Consider the following 23,957-nt stretch of genomic DNA (forward strand, 5'->3'; position numbering starts at 1 on the left):
ATATTTGACTATTTTTGGTGACTCATATGAGTGGACTCATGCTATATTTGTCTTTTTGTGACTAGCTTTTTTTATTTCACATAATGTCCTCCAGGTCTTTCTATGTTGTAGCATATATCAGAATTTCCTTCCTTTTTTAAGGCTGAAGAATATGCCATTGTATGATGAGTTAATTTGTTTACCCATTCATCCATTGATGGACATTTGGGTTGCTTGCACCTTTTGGCTCTTGTGAATAAAGCTGCTCAATAGCATTACATATTTTTAGAGATACAGCAATAGGAAACCATCCCTCTTGTTTTAATCTGGCCAGATATCTGGGGGAAACTTTGCTTAAAGACAAGCAAATTCCTTTCAGGTGTTAGAGTAACTTGAACTATGCCATTAAACATTATAGTTATTGTATTAAATGGATAAGAACAGTTTACAAGTATATGTGTTGTTTGTATGAAAATCCTTCTTAGGTGTTGAGAGTACAAGAGACAATCTTATTCCTTTTAAGTAGTTAAGTTATTTCTCCTAAAGTGATACCTACATGCTTGGTTTACCAAATGAGCATTTACTTTATAGATGATCCTAATTGGACACTTCAATCTGGCTTCTGCTTTAATGATTAGAATTAGCAGTAATTGTGAATTAGTGGTGACTTAATGAGGTTTTATGTTTTTATTTTATAAGTGGTATAAATGTGCGATAGGCTTTCACTATTGAGATTAAGGGATGTTACTACTGAGATTAAGGGATTTTACTGAAGCTCCTCAGTGTTTTTAAAATTATGTTCAAATAGAAACACCCTTGGGACCTGTTTCCCGATCTAGATCACTCTCCATAATTTCCTTTCTTATCTGATCTTTGTAGTTTTCAAAATACGTCTTGCCTATCATTTCTTTTGAAGAAAGGGTTCCCAATGTTAAAAATAACAAAAACCTTCCTATTTAGAATATCAATATCTCCTTTCTTTTCTCACATGTTTACTACCTAGTACATACAGCACTTGTGCTTCCCTGATGGGTCAGTGGTAAAGAACCTGCCTGCCAATGAAGGAGATGTGGGTTCGATCCCTGATCTGGGAAGACCCCCTGGAGGAGGAAATGGCAACCCACTCCAGTGTTCTTGCCCGGGAAGTCCCACGGACAGAGGAGCCTGGTGGGCTGTGGTCTATGGGGTCGCAAAGACTCAGACATGACTTAGCGACTAAACAACAACAGCAACACTCGTGGGTACTCAGTGGTGATAACAGTTTATTGATTAGTTGATGAGAATCTACCCTTATAAGAACCAACATTCTCTCCTTTGATAGGTATGACAGTGAAAGTGAAAGTGAAGTGGATCAGTCGTGTCTGACTCTTTTCAACCCCATAGACTGTAGCCTACCAGGCTCCTCTGTCCATGGGATTTTCCAGGCAATAGTACTGGAGTGGATTGCCATTTCCTTCTCCAGGGGATCTTTGCCTAAATACTGCCCGGCAAGTCTAACTTATATATATGTTGCATTATATGTTATATATTACTTATATTCCTAATTCTACACCATACCCTATCTATAGAGGCCCCTTGTTTCATGCTTGGCTAAATCTCTTGGTTCAGAGTTGTACAGTTTCTACTTTGAGTTCCTTTAAAATTCTTGGGTGGATGCCATCATTTTCCATGATTATCTTTCTTCATCTTGCTCTTTACGTCTAGAATGTTATAAAGATTTATCATCATTTGATTTATTATTTTGGTCTAGTTTGATTCATTACTTTGGCCTAGTCTGATTAAAAAAGTATTATGGGAATGGGGACCCTCCCTTAAGTTTCTGTTGAGAAAGATTAAGGCAAGGAATGAATTTGACCTTTTCCCAAGTGCTCTAGTGGAGAGTGTGTGTTCTGCTTTTGTTGGATAGAGTATTCTAGAAACATTACTTAAGTCACTGTCGTGAAATTGTTGTTCAGGTGTACTGTTTCCTAGTGAATTTCCCAGCTACTTCTTCTATCAGTAATGCAGAGGAGTGGTGAAATTTCTAACTAAAATTGTGAATTTGTTTATTTCTCCTTGGAGCTCTATCCATTTTGTTTCTTTTTTTAAAATATAAATTTATTTTAATTGGAGGCTAATTACTTTACAATATTGTATTTGTTTTGCCATACATCAACATGAATCCGCCACGGGTGTACATGTGTTCCCCATCCTGAACCCCCCTCCCACCTCCCTCCCCATACCATCCATCTTTCTTGTATTTTGAAGCTCTGTTATCAGATACATAAGCACTTAGGAATGTTATGTCCTCTTAATGAATTTACCACCGTTTGATTATCAAATGATCTCCTAATTTTGACAAATCTATTTGGTCTGATATTAGACAGTCTCCTTTGAACTAATTAGCATGATATATCTTTTTTCATCTTTTTCCTTTAATGCATTGTGCCTTTATATTTAAAGTCTGTTTCTCGTAGACAGTATATAGTTGGGTCTTGATTGTTTTATTCAATTAGACTATCTCTAACTTTTAATTGAAGTGTCAAAATCATTTACACTTCACATTTACAATCACATTATAATGTGATTATGCATATGGCTTGGTTTAAATCTATCATTTTACTATTTGTTTTCTATTTGTCCTGTTCTTTGTTTTTTCCTTCCATTTTTGCTTTCTTTTGGAATTAGTTGTTTTTTTTTTTTTTTTCAATTAGCAATAATCGCGCCTCGGATAAACCTCATTGGCTACGATACTGCCACTGCGCAAAGCTGGAATTAGTTGTTTTATCATTCTACTTTATCTCCTTTGCCTTTGTCATAGTTTTATTGCATATTGAATTTTTTATATCTTATATCTCTATTCACTTAAATTCAGCCAAATAAGAATTACAACAAAATCTCTCAGAAATTTTCTTTTAGCAAGCCAGATTCAAAGGCCACCCTGCAACTTGCCGCCTAAAATAATCCTTCAACTTCCATTTAACACTAAATATGTATTGAGCACCTACTCTGTGCCCAGGTGTTAGGCTGACTATAGAGTGGGACCTTAGGCACATGGAATTTTCACCCCTGCACTTAAGTGGCTTTCATTCTCAATCCTCCAGGCTGTGTAGAGGACTGTAGAGTGGGATGAACACTGAATTTTATACTTTGTGGTCTTTCTTTCTTTGCATTAGTAAGATTCCTATACCATTGTCGCTATTATTCCTTATGTTGTTTCTTCCACCAATCTATTAGAACATTACTTATTACCTGTAGTTTGTATACTATATTCTTCCATGTTCACCATGACTCTAAGTGGTCAATTTTTTCAAGGTTTCCACTTGTTATCAAGCTGTCAGTGACTCACTTTGAATTTAAACTCATAGTATTGGTATAGAAACATTTATTTCCCAATACCCATGGTTGTCCAATATGAGGGAACAGTGATATTTTCAACTATGTTTATTACACACATTCCGTGACATTTTTTGCTCATTTTGCTCTTATTCCTTCCTCCTTCCCCTCTTCCTTTCTTTCTTCTGTCTTTCCCCCCTCTCTCTTTTTCTTTCTTTCTTCTTTTCAATTTCAAAACCACCCTGTTGCATTTTTAAAAGATGTTTTGGCCATGCCACATGGCACATGGGATATTAGTTCCCCGACCAGAGATTGAACTCTCACCCTCTGCGTCGGAAACGTGGAGTCTTAATCATTGGCCCCCGGGTAAGTGCCCCACCCTGCCACTTTTTGCACTTAAGCAGGAGCATGGTGCCATTTTGGTTTCTGTGGAGGTCATCATCCTTATAAAAGTTGCATTGGCCCCAACCTGTCTTCTTTATCACCTCTCTCAAATCTAAAATCTTCTTTTTTACATTGTTATGACATAAATGTTAATGTGGTTTTTTATACTGTTTTAGGTGGCCGGGGAAAGGATGATGCTTGGATCATTACGTTTCCAGAAAATTGTAATTTCAAATGCATACCAGAAGAAGTTATAGCAAAAGTACTGACTTACTTGACATCTGTTGCAAGGTACAGCATTTCATTACACTGTTTTCTTCAATTTGGTTTCTTTTTTGGATACCTATTTGAATGTAATAACAAGAAAATGATGTTTTAGTGTGGCTATTATTATTGTAAATGATTTGTAAGACTCACTTTCAAATAGATAAGAAATAACTGAGAAGCTGAAGCTGACTCAACTTAAATTGCTATAAAAATTATACTGAGGATCTATGAAAACAAAATTGGGGGCCAAGAAGTATTTGTCCCCATGCAGAAGAACATAGGTTGAAACTGATGATCATACTTTAAAGTCTAAAAGAAACTGTCACTAGCTAATAGCTAGACAGATATTCTTCATTTCTTCCAAGGATAAAATAAGAAGACAAAGTTAAATAGACTCAAAAGTGATATTGAAATGGATTAGGAGTAACTTCTTGATATTAGAAATCATTTGAGATGAGAATGCTTTAAGGGGAAAGTTTCCAAAGCTCCCTTAAAGATTTTATTTAGTTTGCAAACAAGTTTTTTAAAGGAAATGTTTTCTGTTATTAATCCTGAAAACTAAGAAGGCATTAATCTAAAATGGTAATATTATGAAGAGTCTCATGAACAAAGTGGAGAAGGAAATGGCAACCCACTCTAGTACTCTTGCCTGGAAAATCCCATGGACAGAGGAGCCTGGTAGGATACAGTCCATGGGGTCGCAAAGAGTCGGACACGACTGAGTGACGTTACTTCACTCACTTCATACTTTATCATTGGAGAAGGAAATGGCAACCCGCTCCAGTATTCTTGCCTGGAGAATCCCATGGACAGAGGAGCCTGGCGGGCCATGGTCCACGCGGTCACAGAGAGTTGGACACGACTGATGTGACTAAGCATGCATGAACAAAAATCAAATCTCAGAAAACAAAATTTACACTGTACCTCTTAAAGCTTGAAAGTGGTCGCTTTAGGGCAAATAAAAGTTTTATTATCCATTACACTGCCTTCCCTCAAGGAACAGGTAAGAGATGTAACAGTGTTTTTCTGAATGAATTAATGGATCATTGACTTATGATGGATTGCCGTGAAGTTAAATCTGATGTCATGAAGGAGAGCTGTCTACAATGTTGACCCATGCCCCAAATCACAGTATTCCAAATCCATTTTAGTGGCATTTGCCTGTTTAAAAGATTGACGTAAGTGGCAAAAAGAAATTTTAAAATGTAGTAGAATATCAATATATCAATCATATCAATAACTTCAGATATGCAGATGACACCACCCTTATGGCAGAAAGTGAAGAGGAACTAAAAAGCCTCTTGATGAAAGTGAAAGAGGAGAGTGAAAAAGTTGGCTTAAAGCTCAACATTCAGAAAACGAAGATCATGGCATCTGGTCCCATCACTTCATGGGAAATAGATGGGGAAACAGTGGAAACAGTGTCAGACTTTATTTTTCTGGGCTTCAAAATCACTGCAGATGGTGATTGCAGCCATGAAATTAAAAGACACTTAGTCCTTGGAAGGAAAGGTATGGCCAACCTAGATAGCATATTAAAAAGCAGAGATATTACTTTGCCAACAAAGGTCCTTCTAGTCAGGGCTATGGTTTTTCCAGTGGTTATGTATAGATGTGAGAGTTGGACTGTGAAGAAAGCTGAGCGCCATATAATTGATGCTTTTGAACTGTGTTGGAGAAGATTCTTGAGAGTCCCTTGGACTGCAAGGAGATCCAACCAGTCCATCCTAAAGGAGATCAGTCCTGGGTGTTCTTTGGAAGGACTGATGCTAAAGCTGAAACTCTAATACTTTGGCCACCTCATGCGAAGAGTTGACTCATTGGAAAAGATTCTGATGCTGGGAGGGATTGAGGGCAGGAGAAGAAGGGGATGACCGAGGATGAGATGGCTGGATGGCATCACCGACTTGATGGACATGAGTTTGAGTGAACTCCAGGAATTGGTGATGGACAGGGAGGCCTGGTATGCTCTAATTCATGGGGTCGCAAAGAATCGGACATGGCTGAGTGACTGAACTGAACTGGTCTGATGGGATTAAATTGATTTTCCATTGTAGCACACTGTGATAGCTTTCCAAATCTGTCTTCGGGCCAGATATCACATGTAAATGTAAATCAGAAGTAAGGACATATTTAGCAAAGTTGGATTACTATTAAGAAAAACATATTACTTCCTCTTATCTTCTAGGCAAAATGGATCTGACTCCCGATTTACCATTATTCTTGATCGAAGATTGGATACCTGGTCTTCTCTCAAAATGTCTCTCCAAAAAATCTCAGTAAGTACCAATTTATTCTATAATAACTTCTTATTTTTGTTTTGCATTTTACTTTCTGTTTGTGAGGGTACAGATTATTTTTATTCTGATGGAGGCTAAAAAAATAGATGGAACAGAGAGGTGGGAAACTAGAGAGAAGAATTGGTAAAGGAGATTGAGCTGAACAACTCTACTCAATAGAAAACCTTATAGGAAAGAATGAGTAGTTAATGGTTCAAGTTGAGTGAGAAGAGATTCATAGTCTCCTATGCCTTTCAAAGGAAGGCAGTTTTTTATGGGAACTTTTTATAAAACAGCAATAGCCTTGTTGTATACACATTGTATATTGAAAAGTATAAAGAAGGAGGTTTAAAACAATAGTTAATAATCTAACCATCCAGAAATAAGCATTTTTTAACATTTTGGTGCGTATCTTTCTAGATTTTTCTTTCCCCTGGGATAGAGAGGGTAGGGAGTCACCTGCAAAATGACATATCTCCCTGATAAGAGTCTAGTCCCTAGCTCCCCAAGACCCAGAGAGTCTCTAAAGGAGAAGTATGAGAGATGTGGTCTTGCCCACAGCTGAGATGATCTTTTTACATTATTAGGCTCATCTGGATATTGTCTGATAGTTCTTTCATAGAAAAGAGGGAGGTGAGGAACCCATAGGCTGTTCCTGAGCTGGTAAGAGTGGGGCTGTCTGTGGAAGTGCCATGTGGTCAACTTGCTCTATCAGACCAGAGAAGCTGGGAATCAATCCATGTTTTTCTTTGAGAGTTCAGTATCATCAACCAATGAAATTCTTCCTTCATCTCACAACCGACACGGAGGCCACACCCACCAGAGGCAGTTGGTTTAGTTGTGAAAGCAAGACAGAAATCTAAGTTGTTGGACTTCTGAACCAGTGTTCTTTTTTGTTCTACTAACTTGCTGACGAGTATAAGAAATACACTGACACTCACACGGTATCATGAATGAGATCATTATTGTTTTCATACCCATTATGAATTATTCCTCATCTTGGGCAAGTCAGTATGGTAGTTTTTCTGTTTATTTCTTAAAACAGAGGTGTTTAATCATAAGCAATGGAGAGAAGAATTAATACCAGATTCATGAAAATCACCAAAATAGTAAAACGTCGACTTTAATATAATATATTTTTGCTTTTTCAAACACTTTCACATTTATTAAGTAATGTTGATTCTCTTTGTTTCCTGATTAAGTCCTGTGGGTGGATGTCTTTATAAATTGTCCTATAGATGAGGGAATTATATTGATATGCGATATGCATTTTGGAAAGGTTATGTGATGAATCCAAGGTCAGATAGCTACGTAACCAAAAGAGTGGGAGCAAGAATTGAATTTTCATGAATTCCAGTTGGTGACCTTTCCACTTGCTGCTTCCTATCATTTTCCAAAGGACTTGTGGATAGACAAATACATTAATAATTTTTTTTAGAAAAAGGTAAAATTCCTTTGGAGAGAATACATCTGCCCTCTATGTACTGAAGACTCCTATCAGTGGGGCTGAATGATACTTATCCAGGTATTTATCATGCCCTGGCCTTTAGGATCAGTCCTTAGGCTTGTTGAACAAACTTTAGTTCATGATAAGAATCAAATATTTAACACTAAATATAGCACTTGTTATAATAAGGCATTTTTAAAATCCCCCAGCCCAGCTTTTTTTTTTTTTCTTTTTGGCCAAAACTACCAGTTTGATGAAATTAATTTTCATTGAGTGACTGGTTGGCATATGGCATCAGTTTTGGAATTGGGTCTTGATACTGCTTCGCTCGTGGCTCAGATGGTAAAGAATCTGCCTGCAATGCTGGAGACCTGGGTTCAATCCCTGGGTTGGGAGGATCCCCTGGAGAAGGGAACGGCTACCCACTCCAGTATTCTTGCCTGGAGAATCCCCATGGACAGAGGAGCCTAGAGGGCTACAGTGCATAAGGTCACAAAGAGTCGGCCACGACTGAGTGACTAAGTACAGTACAGCACAGCACTACTGATTTGGGGTCAATAAAGGAATAATGACTTGTTTCTTGGGAGGTGAAGCTCCCCTTTCTGTTTCCTAGGGATGCTGTCTCAGTGGGGAATTGAGAAGTCTGCCCAGCAAAGAGCTCTGCATCCAAGGTCCCTTTATTTGCATAATTGCCAGGCAGGAGTGGGGGTGCAGGTGATGAGGACATCTGACTGGCTATAGATTAGTTTCAGCGTTGTTTTATTTAAATATTTTAAATGTTTCTGCTTATGGTATAGTTTCTATACCCATACTCAAAAGCACATCAATTATATCTCAACCATTAATAGCCCATTGGACACTGTTTGCAATAGAGGTAAATATCGAATACAAGCTAATTTCAAGAGTAAAAGTTGACATTCAGAAAGACTTTCTGGTGAAAACAGCCATTGTATAAATAGATCTAATTGTCTTCATATATTATTTTAAACTAGTGTCTGTGAAGTAATTATATAATTTGATTTGAAGACCTTAATTTCTAGATTTTTAAAGAAACTATGCAGTTAGGCTATACTTCATAATGATAGGAGACTATATATATATATATATATATATATATATTTTTTTTTTTTTAGTTACACGTTTTGGGGAAATGTTCCTTCGGGAAAGAATCCTACCCGTCTCAGAAAGTTTGCATGTTCTGTTCTTTTTAGATTATCATCAGGACAAAATCCCACAAACTATTAACCTTTCCCAGGCTTAAACCCAGAATAGAATTTAATAATAATAATAAAAAACAGAATTGAATTTCAAGTTACATAGCGGGGTAGGGCAAGAATAAAGATATCAGTTAATACTACCTTCACAAAGATTCTTAGCATTCCACCTTAAAAATCAAATTGCGCAGAGAAAGCCAGCCCCATCTAGCCCCTAGGAGGAGAGTTTTTTTTTTTTTTCTTCCTCCACTCTTAGGAAAAGCCTGATCTTCCTGAGAAGTCCAGCACCAGCTAATCCATGAGGTTCAATCAGGCTAAGTAATTGGGGGAATGTGTGGACTCTGAATTACAATGAGCAGTAGGAAGGGATCTGTCAGCTGACTAATCAGAGACAGTGGGTTTTTTTTTTTTTTTTGCAGCGCTGCCAGGGTGGTAATGGAAGCAGCCACAGTAGCTTTGTTTGATAGAGATTTTTGGCTGCCGCTTTTAAATACTACCTAAGACGCAGCTCATATTTCATCAATGTTGCATTGACAATTGGAAAAGAAGCCTGTTATTGTGTATAGGCGAGATGGCAGAAGCAACTCCCCCGAGAGGCAAGATGAGGTTCAGAAGGAATGCGGTAAGGGCTCTGCCTGCAGTCCTGGAAAGCCTGTTCCCAAGTTGAAGTGCAGGAATGCTGCAGCATGGTGCTATAGCACAAACTGCTGAATGGGGCTTTTCAGGACGGAGGGCGAAAATGGAGACTTGGATTTACGTGGATTTTATTGATGTGATTACTGTGATATGGACATAGGGCACTGTGATCTTAACAGTGATCACATAAATGTGATCAAATTTATGAGGAAGCATCCTTCGTCATGGTATTTATTTAAGAGTGTATGAACAATATTGACTCACTTGGCAGAGTAGCTTAAAGTCACTAGTTATCAATTAAATAATATTGAACAAAAGGATTCATCCTTCTTTTTACCATGGACAAGTAGATTATGGTATCATGGACAGATCTGCAGATGACTTTATCAGTGTTTAAAAAGGCTACGTGTTACTGGATAAGTGAAAAAATGTTAAGTGTGATGATTTGAATTCTTTCTGATTTCAGTTTTTCCTCAAATTAAAAAAAAATATTTCCCCAAATTCAAATGTTAAAGATGCAGAATTGTAGCCTGTTGACTACCTTTTTTTAAAGGAAAAAAAGAGTGACTCACTGTTATTTATAAGCTAGAATTTAGAAATCTCTTCTTTCAGATACATTTTCAATTTTTCCCATCATTGGTTCACTTATATACCAAATTCCCAGCAAATTTCAGAAGGGCTATTTAGATGTCGTTTGGAGAAATGTGAAATAACACTAGCTAATTTAATAATTAACTGGTCATCAGTCCAGTTTTCGGTGCTGCTCTTTTTCTTTCAAAACTTAAGATAATGTTATTGATGCTATGATTTAAAAGCTTGTTTAAATAATCAAGACAACACACACACAAAATGTGAGAGTGACAATCAGTCATAGAACAGAATGACATTTGGAATCAAAAGTAAGATCAGGGAAATAAACCAGTAGGAATTTTATTCTTGTTGAATGTCAGTGAACATCCATGGGTGAGTAACTGGTTTATTTTCTAATAAAGCTCTTAGCACAAGATAGTATTTTTAAAATTACAGTTTAGGATATGAATCTTTTTATTTTGAAAAAATTGTATCTCCAGCTCTACACATGATTTTGTATTATGGGAATAATAACTTAAGATTTTTAAACAGAGAGTTTATGGTGCACAAGAGATACCTGTGTGCACCTCACACAATACAATATTGGGTGCAACTGACATTAGTACTTTTGTTATGAAAAGTAATTGACTTAAGTGTTAAGAAGATTCCTAATTCCTTTATATGCATAGATGTTTTCTCAGTTCTGAACTTCGTTTCCTATATATGCATGCATACATGCTCAGTCACTTTAGTCCTGTCCGACTGTTTGTGACCCCATGGATTGTAGCCTGCCAGGCTCCTCTGTCTATGGGGTTCTCTAGGCAGGAATACTGGAGTGAGTTACCATATCCTCTCTAGGGGATCTTCCCGACCCAGGGATTGAAGCTTCATCTCATATGTCTCCTGCATTGTCACACAGGCTCTTTACCACTAGTGCCACCTGGGAAGCCCTTTCTGTTTATACACATACCTTAATATACACAAAAATTAATGCAACACACAAGTACTTAATGAGTAGGTATATCTAGTATTGTGCTACAGACAATATGGGTTACACAGGTAAACATGGAATGGCTACAGAGCTGAAAGAGCTGTCAATCTAGTAGAGAAGGCGGAACATGTTCATAAATAACTATTAAATAACTATTATGAAAGAACTTCTAGCTGGTGGGGAAGGCCTCGCAAAGGAGATGACATTTGTTTCGACCTTAAGGAATAGCATGCTGCTGCTGCTGCTGTTGCTAAGTCGCTTCAGTTGTGTCCCACTCTGTGCGACCCCATAGACGGCAGCCCACCAGGCTCCCCCGTCCCTGGGATTCTCCAGGCAAGAATACTGGAGTGGGTTGCCATTTCCTTCTCCAGTGCATGAAAGTGAAAAGTGAAAGTGAAGTCGCTCAGTTGTGTCCGACTCTTAGCGACCCCATGGACTGCAGCCTACCAGCCTCCTCCGTCCATGGGATTTTCCAGGCAAGAATACTGGAGTGGGGTGCCATGGCCTTCTCCAAGGCATAGCATATGTGTCTGTTATCTTTCTTGGTGTCTTTCCTCTCTTTTTCTCTCAAATTAATTACTTGAAGTTGTTCGTAGGAACAGCTAGCTTGAAATGAAATTGATTGGATTAAGTCTAAAGCCTAGAACTATAGTGGAAGACAGATTTGTTCTGCTTGCATGGATACAACTTGACCAGAGTGAAAATTTGCAACTCAGCTGGTGACGCCATGGTTTGACTTGGAAGAATCTCTGGTGTTGGGCTGATTCTGGAGGCTACGATAGGTGGCACCTGGGAGGATGGTAAAGTGGCCTTAGAGACCACAGATAGGCTTCAGCTGGCTACTTGATGGCAATTGCAATGACTGTGAACAAGTGAGGGAGGTTGTTGAGAATGGATATGGGACAAGAAGGGTGAGCCACAAGGAAAGAGCATTGCTGGGGAGTATCCTACGCCTGAGGTCACTTGGCAAGGGATTTGGTGATCCGTGGAGTAACTCTTCCTTTCTGTACCCTTTCAGTGTGGGAAGAATGAGTACAGAAGTAGCTCACAGCATTGGAAACTCTTCTCTATAGCTTGAGGTCATAAGATTTTTCTCAGCATATTCTAAAGTGATAGTTCCCACCTTACTGAGGTCAATCACATGCTAGCAACTCAGTATTAATACTCTGTAATGATATGAAATTGTAATGGTTTTGTTCAGTAGGCTCCGTGATGCTAAATTGTTTCAAACATTTGTTTTGACTGTTAGTTTTTGTCCCATTTTGTAGGTGTCAAGGTCAAGTTATTCCTAAAGGTAAGGCAGCCAGTCTGAGCATGCAGTCAGAGTGTGCGTTGTGAAGGACGTGTCTGAAAAGGGTTAAGTGTCCTGAAAAGAGCTTGGCTTTAGGATTCAGATTGGCCTGTGTCCTCCTGCTCCTTAGCAGGTAGCTGTAGCAAGTAGTTAGTGTACCATGCTGTGCTTCAGTTTGCCCATCTGTGGAAAGGCCATAACACCTACTTCACTGCAATGTTACAAAGGCTACATAGGATAATATACATAACAAGCCTGGAGCATATGTCCTAGGCTTTCAGTAAAGGGTTCCTTTCTTATTGTGACCCCATTTCTTTGCCCTAAAGATGCTCTAGGAGTATAAATTGTTTTTATAGTAAAATAATCAAACTTTTATGTGGTATCAGCCACTTGTAAAAGTTTTTGAAGAAGTAGCTAGGATAACTGAAAAGGGGGCAGAGAGTGTGTGAATTGCCTGTTTTAGATTCTGCATAAAATAACATTAAACAAGGTTAGTTTCCAGGCTTCAGCAGTGAAATGTATCAAGTGATGCCTTCGGTCCTTGTTATTGCTGTGCTAACTGTTGTGAGGCCATATAGTCGGGTGATCTGAAGGCAGGCATGAGGAGAAGGGATTCAGTGTCTTCTCTGGGAGGAGAAGAGGAGAGAAAGCGAATTATCTGCCCCTGAATTTGAAGAACCAGTAGGAGCTGCTTGCCAGGGCTGGGGTGGGGCTGGGCTCAGAGATGGAGAAATGGCTCTGAGCCCTGTGAAGATGGGCAACATGTTCATTTTTACCAAGGCGCCTTTAAGCAGTCACATGTTGGAACTACAAAAAAGAAAAAAAAATCTCCTTCAACCAGTGCCTAAAACCAATGTCGTTTCCTCTCTCATGCTGCATGCTTTTTTTTCTGTAAAGAAAAAAGCAATCAAAGAAAACAAGGCTGACCCTTGCTCACATCCTTTTGCTTTTTTGACAAGCTCTCGAAACGATTTATAGTTTTAAAATCTAGGGTTTATTTGGGCGAAAATAGAAACTGTGCCTTTTCATGTTTATATAACCAACCAGATTAGAGGTCTGTAAGGCAGCATGCTAGAGAATGTAGAACATCATTTCCCCAAACCGAATGGGAAAGCTCAAAGGTCTGGAGCTGTATTTGCTGTAAGCTAGAATTTCTTGAAGAATTACTTAGCATCACAAAAACTTAGCATATTAGTTCCCAGTTGCTACTGTAACTAACTACAAACTCAGTAGCTCAAAATAACCCAAATGTATTACAGTTCTGGAGGTCAGAAGTCCAACTGAGTCTCACTGGGCTAAGACCAAGATATCAACCGGGCTTCTGAGGCTTTAGAGGATAATCAATTTTCTTGACATTCTAGTTTCTAGAAGCTGCCCACATTTCTTAGCTCATGGCCCTGTATCACTCTGACCTCTGCTTCTGTTGTTATATCTTCTCTGATTCTCGTGCCTCCCTCTGTTTAATAACTCTACTTGTGATTGCATTGTTCCCACCCAATAATCCAGGATTATTTCCGCATCAGAAGGTGAGGTGAGGTGTTAGTCGCTCAGTCATGTCCAACTCTTTGCGACTCCATGGACTGTAGCCCTCCAGGCTCCTCTGTCCATGGAGTTCTCCAGGCAGGAATACTGGAGTGGGTTGCCATGCCCTTCTCCAGGGGATCTTCCCAACACAGGGATCAAAACTGGGTCTCCTGCATTGCAGGTAGTTTCTTTACCACTTGAACTACCAGGGAAGCTCTGAAGATTCTTAACTTGATCACATTTACAGAGTCCCTTTTGCCTTGTAACATATTCACAGGTTCCAGGGATTAGGATGTAGACATCTTTGGGGAACCTTTATTCTGCCTACTACACTCAATTCCTCCAGTTGTGAAATGAGGGTAAAAACAGAATCTACTGCAGATAAAATACTTAGCATAATGTCAGAGTAATGTTCACAATGAGGAAAATTCTCATAGTAGTCACTCAATAAAAAGCAACACTCCAACCCATGGCCATCAAGCCAATCTCCTGTTCCTACCATAAGGTTTTGAGAGGCCCTGAAGACATAAAAATGTATGTACATGTGTGTATATATATATGTGTGTGTGTGTGTGTGTGTGTGTATGTTTGCTGGAGAGAAGCTATGAAAAGTCATTCATATGAAGTTGTGGATTTACTGCAATTAGTTTGGCAGTCACATATTTAAATCTGGGATAAGTGAGTGGGACTGGGATTAAAAAGTCAAGTGTATCTGATTCATACGTGGGATCTAATGGACATGAGGGATAGAAACAGTATACTTGGTGTGAACTGTATAATTTAGTTTTCTAAAAAATGTAACTCTGACAAATCAAATGAATTGTTTGAGTGCCACCCAGTTGTTTAGTAGTTTTGCCTACTAAATAATAGCTGTTGCCTACAAGTTATTTGTTCCTTCAAATGGCTTAGATTTGAGAGTAGCTATCAGTTTAATGGATCCGTGTATTCAAGGAAGATTTGCATGGTGGCTCAATAAAATTATCCTATAATGAACAACATTGCAAATGTGATTATACAGGCAATAAATGAAGTGTTCATCCTTGATAGTGCTTTTTCTTTAGAAATGCAAATTTGGTAGGCTTTTTGTGATAAGCAAATCACTGAACATTTTGAAGGAATTAAGGGAGGAGAAGGTATGATAAAATAATCAGGAAGTTTTACTTAAGAATGATCTGATTAGAATGTAGAAATATTTTTAGAAGCATTTTATTCAGCTTTGAATGTTTATAACTATTTTATCAAATAGACAGAATAACTGATTTAATAAAACAACCAACATGAAACCTCTGACTTAGGAGCAGCTGAACACCCCCAAACCCTGCCTGAACTCTCTTTCCCATGGATTCTGTGGACAGTGATTCTGCGTCTCTCTCTTTTCTGCTTTGTCCCCTATTGTGTCATCAGAGGCCTGACTACTGGGACAGCCTTGTTCTCCTAGGAGTGGCAGGGTAGAGACCAGGGCCTGACCTCGGGCAGAGAGTCACCACATGGTTTTCTCTATTCCTGTAGTATCCTCCCCTACCCCCACCCCCAGTTTTGGATGGGGGCGAGTATACCAGGCTTTAAGTTGGTCATCCCTGGGGTCGGTCGCACATCTAGAGATTTCTAATGCAATACCAGAAAATATGACATTAAGGAAAGTCAGAAAAAGACAATGAAGCCATATCAACCTAGAGTCCATGAAAGAATAAAAATAAGAGTACTTTAAGCGCTTTAAGTGTTGGCAAAAGTAGGATGCTTTCCATTTCATTTATTTATTTTTCATTGCACTGGGTCTTTATTGCTGCTTGGGCTACTCTCTAGTTGCAGTGAGTGAGGCCTACTCTTCACTGACGTGTGTGGGCTTCTCATTGCAGGGGCGTGTCTTGTTGCAGAGCACAGGTTCTAGGTGCTTCACAGCCGAGCACAGGCATGGGCTTCAGTAGTTGCAACACATGAGTTCAGTAGTTGTGCCTCCCGGGTTCTAGAGCAAAGGCTCAACAGTTGTGGCACACGACATGTGGGATCTTCCTGGACCAGGGATTGAATCCGTGTCTCCTGCATTGGCAGACAGATTCTTCACCACTGAGCCACTAGGATAGCCCCTTGATTCCATTTAAAAGTGAAAAAATAAGCTGAGTCAAGGCAGTTAAGTATAATACTAATACTGGTAATTTGCCCATGTGAAGAAGGAAAGACTTAACTCCTAAAATGAATTCTATTTCAGGGTAGAAGTAGAATTAGTGCTCTCAGTCTAGAAATAGGTCCAGAGTTCTCACAAGTCCCTGTCTGAGTTTCCCTTAAGCAAGCCTTTATCCATAGCCTGAAAAACCTTTTGTCTAAGTCTACTTGTGCATAAGTCCAAGAACCCTAAGTAAATTAAAAAAAAAAAAAAAACTATCTTATTAGTTTTTTCTAGGGTTGACAAAGTAGCTTTATATTTATTATTTCTTTTAATTTTTATAACAACTATGGGAGGTATTATACCATTCTTAGCATAAACTAAAGTATACATTTGTACATAATAGACAGTGAAGAACAGGGAAGCCTGGTGTGCTGCAGTCCATGAGGTCACAAAGGGTTAGACATGACTTAGCAACTGAAAAACAACATAATAGACAGTAGAATATACAGTATCATTGGGACTCTCTGTTTCTGTTTCCAGTTCTCTATACTTGTTTGCTTTGTTCTTTGAAATAAGCTTCCTCTGGCTGTAGGGGTCATGGCTAACCAGTGGCCCTGGAACTGCACCCTCTAAGTTTCCTTCCCTTAGTGCTAGTTCAAAAAATGCTAGTGTGAGACTTGGATTCTGCTTACATCAAATTTTCATCCCATGACAAATCATTGTGTGTTAGGAGGGCAAGGTCATGTAGAAAGATAACAGTTCTCATTAGGAACCAATATTAAGATTAATAAGAGACTGTCTTAGTCTTTATGGGCTGCTATAACAGAATACCATAGACTGTGTGACTTATAAACAACAGAATTTACTTCTCACAGTTCTAGAGTCTGAAGTCCAAGGTCAGGTTGCTGGCAAATTCTGTATCTGGTGAGAGCTCATAGATGGCCTGCTTCCTTCCTGCTTCATAGATGGCCATCTTTTCTGTGTCCTCACATGGCTGAAGGAGTGAAGGAGCTCTCTGGGGTCTCTTTCTTAAGGGCACTAATCCCATTCATGAGGGCTCCATCCTCATGACCTCGTCATCTCCTGAACACTCCACCACCAAATACCTTCACATTGTGGCTTAAGTTTCAACATAGGAATTTGGTGGGGAGAGGATGTAGAATCTCATGGGAGGGGAGGGTAGTGCAGACATGGCCCCCTTGGGGAGTGATCAGTTGGATAGACATCCCAATTTGTGTCTGTTTGTAATCATTGTTTAATTTACTGATTTAAGCTTGTGCTCCTTTCTTTTCCCTATTTGTGTCACATTCAGTTCTCTTTCCCTCACTTTAGTTGTCATTGCTACTTGTTTATGGTTTTATCACCATCTCGAATTAAATTTTAAAAATTTCCACTTTTGAATGTCATTTCAGAGTCTAGGTCTTATCCCTCTATGAAAGTTATTCTTTTTTTAAAAATAGACTGTATTGTTTAGTGCAGATTTAGGTTCACAGTAGAAAGTACAGACTTTCCATATATACCTGCCCCCACAGTATCTTATTAATTTTTCTTTTATAGTTTTTCTCAATTATTAGTATTTCAGCATTCCTGAAAGATGACTGTATTTAAAGCATTTTGAGCATATTTTGCTTTATTATGCTTCACTCTGCTCTTTTGAGGCTGATGACTCCCAATTCTAGAAGAAGTCTAGGCTTCTTTCCCTCCTTCCTTGTACATCCATTTGTCTGATGGACATCATCTGGTTGTCCTGCTGACCCTTCCAACCCAATAGGTCCAGGAATAAGAATCAGTATCTTATCCCCCTCCTGAAAGCCTGCTTCTCTTGTGTTCCCATGTCAATGAGGGTTGTACCATTCACCCAGTTAATTACTCAAGCCAGAAATCTGGAAATTGACTGTCATAGTCATTCTTTTCTCATCAGACATATCCAGTTATCATACTTTGCACATTATACCTCCTAAATTCTACCCTTATCCCTGTTGTTGTTGCTGTAGTTCAGAAACTCATCATCTCTTGCTTAGATGACTGTTTCAGCATGCAAACTCATCTGTTTGCTTCCATTCTTGTCCATATCCAGTCCATTCCCAAAGCCAAAGTGATCCTCCTAAAATGCAAATCTAATTATGTCGCTCTGCTACTTAAAAACCCTTAAGAGTCTCCCCTTGCATCCAGGAAAAGACCCAAGATCTTTCCTGGTCTGGATCCTGCTCATCTTTCTAGCACCATCTCCCATGACTACATCTCTCCACCCTCCGGCAGCATCTTCCTCTAGCTTTCCTGACTGGGACCTCTTGATGTAATACAGTCTTGGGTACCAATTCAGACTTCACCAGTTGAGCCAAGTTATACTTAAACTCTCTGAGCCTCACTTTCTTTATTTGTAAAAGTGGATTGCCTAACTACTTCACAGGATTGTTATGAAGAGGAACTGTGATGATGTTAGCAAAATACTTGGCATACAGTAAGCATTTGAATGTGGTACTTTATTACTTATATCAGGCCATATTATTCCAGCCCTTGTGAATTTTGCATAGGGTCCTCCTTGTCTTTTGCACTCTTTCATTTAACAGTTACTTCTTGACCACCTACTATATGCCAGTATTCTAAGAAGTTGGAAAACATGGATACACCAGAAAAACAGTCTGATCCACTTTATTCCTCTTTAGGCAAGTCCTTTTTGACATTCCTAGGTCTAGGATGCTCTGTGCTACACCTTCCTGTTGTATATTATTCTAATTCCCTTGTTTCATTTATCAACTTATCATGCTATAGAGTAAATGATGCTAATGGACTCTAGACTATCATTTTCTTACAAGCTGGGTAGGGACTGTATGTTATTAATTGGTGTACACTGAATGCTAACAGTGCCTGATAATCATTCACTTAAATATGTGGAGGAAACATGTAGAAGATATTTGGTGAATGTCTCTTGGATGAAATAAAAATACAAGTCCACAAAATAGTTTTCTTCCATTGTTTACTGCAGGTATTCACTATTTCAGCTCCCTTTAGGCTTTTAGGGCTATCCTAGAAATCTGCCTCCTGATTCTGTTTTGCAAGGATTAAAAACAATTTGAGTACAAAAACAATCATGTTTAAAATGAAGCTTAAGAGTGTAATTCAGTGTGAGAAAATTCCAGGCCACAAGCACTGCAAGGATCTGACCTGATGACCTTACATTCATTTCATTTCTATTTTCGTGTTTTAAGATGTTATCAGCATCCATTTTTTAAATTTTATCTTTTCAGTGGATTTTATGACTTTAGAATTTGTTTTCTTTGATTATATATTTTTTGCCGTGTGCTCACTCGAGTGCATGTTTTGACAATTTTTTCTTTTTTTCCTGTGCTGTTTTTTTCCCTATAGTCTTCATTCCCTGGGAACTTGCACTTGGTTTTGGTCCTTCGTCCCACCAGTTTTCTCCAACGAACTTTCACAGACATTGGATTTCGATTTAGTCAGGAAGATTTCATGCTCAAATTACCGGTAAGAATATATTATTTAAGTGTTTTGACCCTTTCTCATGAAGAATTTGTATCATGTTGTTGTTATTTTACATGTGGTCACAAGTGCATGTAAAAGAAAAAAATTTAGATTTTGTCTTCCAAAAATGTAAATTCAAAATGCCTTAAAGTCTTCTGCTCCTACTGTTAAAGTAAAGGAAAAGATTAGTCAATTTGTAACAAAGCAGTTCGTTTTGAAAAAAGATGTAAATCCCATATGTTATATATGTGTGTGTGTGTATATATATATATGTGTATGTATTTGTGTGTGTGTATAAAATCAGGACATTTTATTTTTAGAGAATAAAATGAATGTGTGTTTTATGTATTTGACCTCCCATGAACTTACATCCTGAGCAGTTCAGAGTAGCTTTTTTTTTTTTTTTTTTCCAGAAGATATTTTTATACACTTTTAGTGTAGGAAATAAGAGTGCTCATAAATTTTGCTACTTTTGCAAAGATCAGTCCCTCATGATAAATTATAATTTACTATAGAAAGCCCTTCCTTTGTCATGGGCTTAACATTCTTTCAGAGGGTTGACCACAGACAGTGCAAAATTTTTAGGTCAGAGAGAATCAGGTGTTTGGGTTTCTATGGAGATTACTTTCATTTTACAGAGAATGTTTTGTAAATGAAAACTATTATTCCTTGAGGGAAGGTAGTGTATCCATGTGTGTGGGGATGTACAGGAGAGAGTTGTTAGAACCATTTATAAAAGATAAATTTCTGCTAAACGAATGCTGAAGTTCATTGTACAGTTGGCTGTGTGGAGGAGTGCCATGGAGGGCAGTTAACGGTATCTTTCTCGCTTATTTGTATAGGTTGTTATGCTGAGCTCAGTTAGTGATTTGCTGACATACATTGATGACAAGCAGTTAACCACTGAGTTAGGCGGCACCTTGCAGTACAGCCACAGTGAATGGATCACCTTCAGAAATGTATGTTTCTTTTGCCCTTACTGTAGAGCCTGTAGTTCATTTTTGAAATCTAGTTCTAGAATTTTTTTTTTTTCTTCCTTGGGAAAAACAGATTTCTGGGGTTCCTATTTTTCAAAAACATATAATTCAACGTCTTGATTTTCTTGCTTAGGAAATATCTAGAAATGATGAAGAGTCACTGAGGATGGCATTTAAATGAGAGGCCTAGGGAATAAGGAGACCTTACTCTGCCCACCCTCTCCTGTGGCCGTGTAGTAACTTGAAGAAACCAAGGGTTTGGGTTCAAATCCTAGCACTGCTGATTTTTATCAATATAACTTTGTGCAAGTTGTAAAAGCTCTCTCAGCCTCAGTTTTTCCAACTATACAGTGGGAAGAATAAGACTTGACCTCACTGGGTTATTGAGAAGATTAAATAAGATTACAGATGTACCATGTTTGACACTGTGCCTGGCCTATGGCTTGCCCTCAGAAAATGAGAGTCATCTTATTAATCTCATCAGTCTAGTGATTCTGCTGGGGGCAGTTAAATTTGTAGCAAAAATGCCTTCTGTTCTAGAAATGTATGGATAAGCAAGGGCTCTGTGCCTCACTAGAGTGAATTTGTCATATAAGAGTCTTCTAATTCCAGAGGGATGGGAACCCTTCTGAAGGAAATAATGATATTTACTTAAATCAGGATTTTATTTTCCTCATCTTTATTTTCATTCAGCAGTCCTGTTCATTCATATGAAAGTGAGTCGTCAAAATAAGCAGTGGCTTGCCTTTAATAACCTAGAAAGCTAAAAATAAAAGAGCAGATGCCTTGAGTTACATGGTAAACAGAGGGTTTATATAGTCTCTAAATGTTGTCCTTTCTCTAAGTCACTGATTTTGGAAACAAAATGAACAACCAAACCTTACTTGACATTTTAGGGCAGCAGAGCCTTTGGGGTCATAACTTCAAATCTTCTCCAGAACTTGAAATGAATTATTGTGACTAATGTTCCTCTGTCATCTTAGTCCATCAAATGCTAACACTTGTTCATAAATGATAATAAAGTGGCTTTGATGTTCTCATATCTCTTCAGAAGTAGTTATTATTAAAACAGTTGTGCAATTCCAAAATTAAATAGAATAAGGAACACACAATGTTTTGCCAGATAATAAAACAAATTACTCAGTACGTGGCATATTTAAGAAACGGTTTTCATCATTGTTTGAGAAATAAGTACAGATGTTTAGATATTCAAGAAGTCTCTTCACCTCACTAAGTTTCTTAGGGGCTTAGATGCAAAGTTAGGGTTCATTGTCAAGGCCAATGCTACCTTTCCTTGCAGAGGAGAGGTCATAGTATATGTCTTGGCTGTCATATCTAAATGAAAGTTAATATAGTTGCTGGTCTAGGTTTTGATATGCTGGCCAAGTTACCACAGAATTAAGAGAATCATGCCCGGGCTCTTTGCAGGCTATAGAAAATTTTGCCCTCACAGTGAAAGATACGGCTCAGATGTTACAGTCCTTTGGAACTGAACTGGCTGAGACAGAACTACCAGGTGACATTCCTGCAATGGAAGAAATTCTTGCAATTCGTGCTGAAAGGTACCACCTGTTAAAGGTATGTCTGATAGGGGAGACAAACCAAAATTTTCCATGGTCTTTCTTTTGATAGAGAGGTGTTGAGTGTGTCTTATTTCACACAGATTGCTGGGTAGGGAGACAAAAAGAGATGTTTATATGGTGTAAAGCACAATATTAAAAAAAGAGTACGAGAGGAGGATGTCCTGGATATGTTGAATTTAAGTGGCCCTTTTTTTGAAATGGTGCCCCTCCTCCTTCCCTATCCCCATCCATAACCACTAGTTCTCTGTTTCTTTTTTCACTAGTTTGTTTTACTTTTTAGATTCCACATATAAGTGACATCATATGGTATTTGTCTTTCTCTGTCTGACTTATTTCACTTAGCATAATACCCTCCCAGTCCATCCATGTCGTTGCAAATGGCAAGATTCTATTCTTTAATGGCCGAGTAGTTTTCCATTGTATATATATATATGTATGTATACCATATCTTCTTTATCCAGTCATCTGTTGTTGGATGCTTAGGTTGCTTCCATATTAAATTAGAACTTTCTACCAGTGAGAGGAAGCTACAAACTGAGCCTTGGGGTACTTGTGCCTATAAAATTGGGGACTGTAAATCTGTCTCAATAGGCAGAGGCTTCTTGGAGATCCTTGCAGCTTTTGGATTCCATGGTACTGAGGTAGTTCTTGACTTTTCAGTGATGAAAGCAAAGGCTGTGCTAGAACTATGCTATTCTGCATCTGTTGCTGTATGCTGCCTTCTACCCAGCTCATTCAGAATAGGTGCCCAGCAGGCTGACACTTCCTATTTTGCCTTTGTACAGAAGGATATCACAGCTGTAACCAAAGAAGGAAAATTTCTGCTAACAAATCTGGAAGTGCCTGATGCTGAGGGTGCTGTGAGTTCAAGACTTGAAAATGATCAGCCGACTAGTGGTGACTGGCAAACTATTAATAAGTAAGTAGTATTCTTTGGGGTTTAGAGTTACTTATCTTATACTTTTGATAGGGAATTATATATTTTTGTGGCTACCTGTTAACCTGCAAAAGTATTCCTGGACCTCTGGCATTCAAGCTGAGAACTCCTCCCCGTGTTGACCCACAGATATTAGTTTGCTCATAGGGGAGATTCTGTGGACACTGATAGTCTCTACCTGGACCAAATGTCATGGGCTGTGACTTTGCCAATAATTCTTAACATCCAAAGCAGGGTTATCTACCTACCTGCAATACAAATCATTGGTTTAATGATGATTTTGCTTTGTTAAGATTGCTGACTCAAGTACATGATATGGAAATAGCTTTTGATGGATTTTGGGAAAAACACCAGCTAAAAATGGAGCAGTATTTGCAACTCTGGAAGTTTGAGCAGGATTTTCAAGAGGTCAGTTAAAACTTTTCTTGGGTACAGTTTCTTTTGTTATGCTGGAGGTTCTTACTCCTTGATCATCAGAAACACAGTCTCACAAGATGCAGGATGCCCATGTATACCCCCAGAGAGGTGAAAAGGAGGCAAGTGTGAGTGTGCTTTGACTTAGAATGAAGAAAACAGCTACGAAAATGCCAACACTTATACTTCTCTGGCTCAGGCTCATTTCTTATGGGAAAGCACTTAAGGAGCTAACGTAGATGACAGGGGTAAAGTTGCTGTCTGCGTTGATGTTTGATATTCAAATGTATTTTAGATGTAAAATACTTTCAGACTATGGGAAATCTACCAAGGGAATAATACTAACTTCCTTCATGATTTTTAAACTACCATCTACCTATACTGACGATATTTAATATGATCTAACAAAACATTTTTTTCTGATTCAGCGACTTATTTCTATAAAAAAGCCTGATGGATGAGATTAAATTGTGTTTAATTATACATTATTTAAAAGGTTATAAGTATATTCTAGTTCTGTCCTTCTGGAAAATCCATCCTATATGGTCAAGAGACATAGCTT

General features: G+C 38.4%; 1 protein-coding gene and 1 pseudogene across 1 annotated transcript in view; one reads left to right on the plus strand and one right to left on the minus strand.

The window, feature by feature from the left end:
- The window catches only part of MCF2 (MCF.2 cell line derived transforming sequence), a 125,481-nt gene that overhangs the window by 40,319 nt on the left and 61,205 nt on the right, over positions 1–23,957 (plus strand). Inside the window, exons 3-9 of the mRNA XM_027534128.1 lie at positions 3,855–3,969; positions 6,134–6,224; positions 19,368–19,487; positions 20,327–20,443; positions 21,890–22,039; positions 22,830–22,963; positions 23,275–23,389. Coding sequence (XP_027389929.1) covers positions 3,855–3,969; positions 6,134–6,224; positions 19,368–19,487; positions 20,327–20,443; positions 21,890–22,039; positions 22,830–22,963; positions 23,275–23,389 — 842 coding nt within the window. The remainder of the gene's footprint in view (positions 1–3,854; positions 3,970–6,133; positions 6,225–19,367; positions 19,488–20,326; positions 20,444–21,889; positions 22,040–22,829; positions 22,964–23,274; positions 23,390–23,957) is intronic.
- Positions 2,646–2,729, minus strand: LOC113888315 (annotated as a pseudogene).

The sequence above is a fragment of the Bos indicus x Bos taurus genome, chromosome X (genome assembly GCF_003369695.1).
Source record: "Bos indicus x Bos taurus breed Angus x Brahman F1 hybrid chromosome X, Bos_hybrid_MaternalHap_v2.0, whole genome shotgun sequence".
Taxonomy (NCBI): Eukaryota; Metazoa; Chordata; class Mammalia; order Artiodactyla; family Bovidae; genus Bos; species Bos indicus x Bos taurus.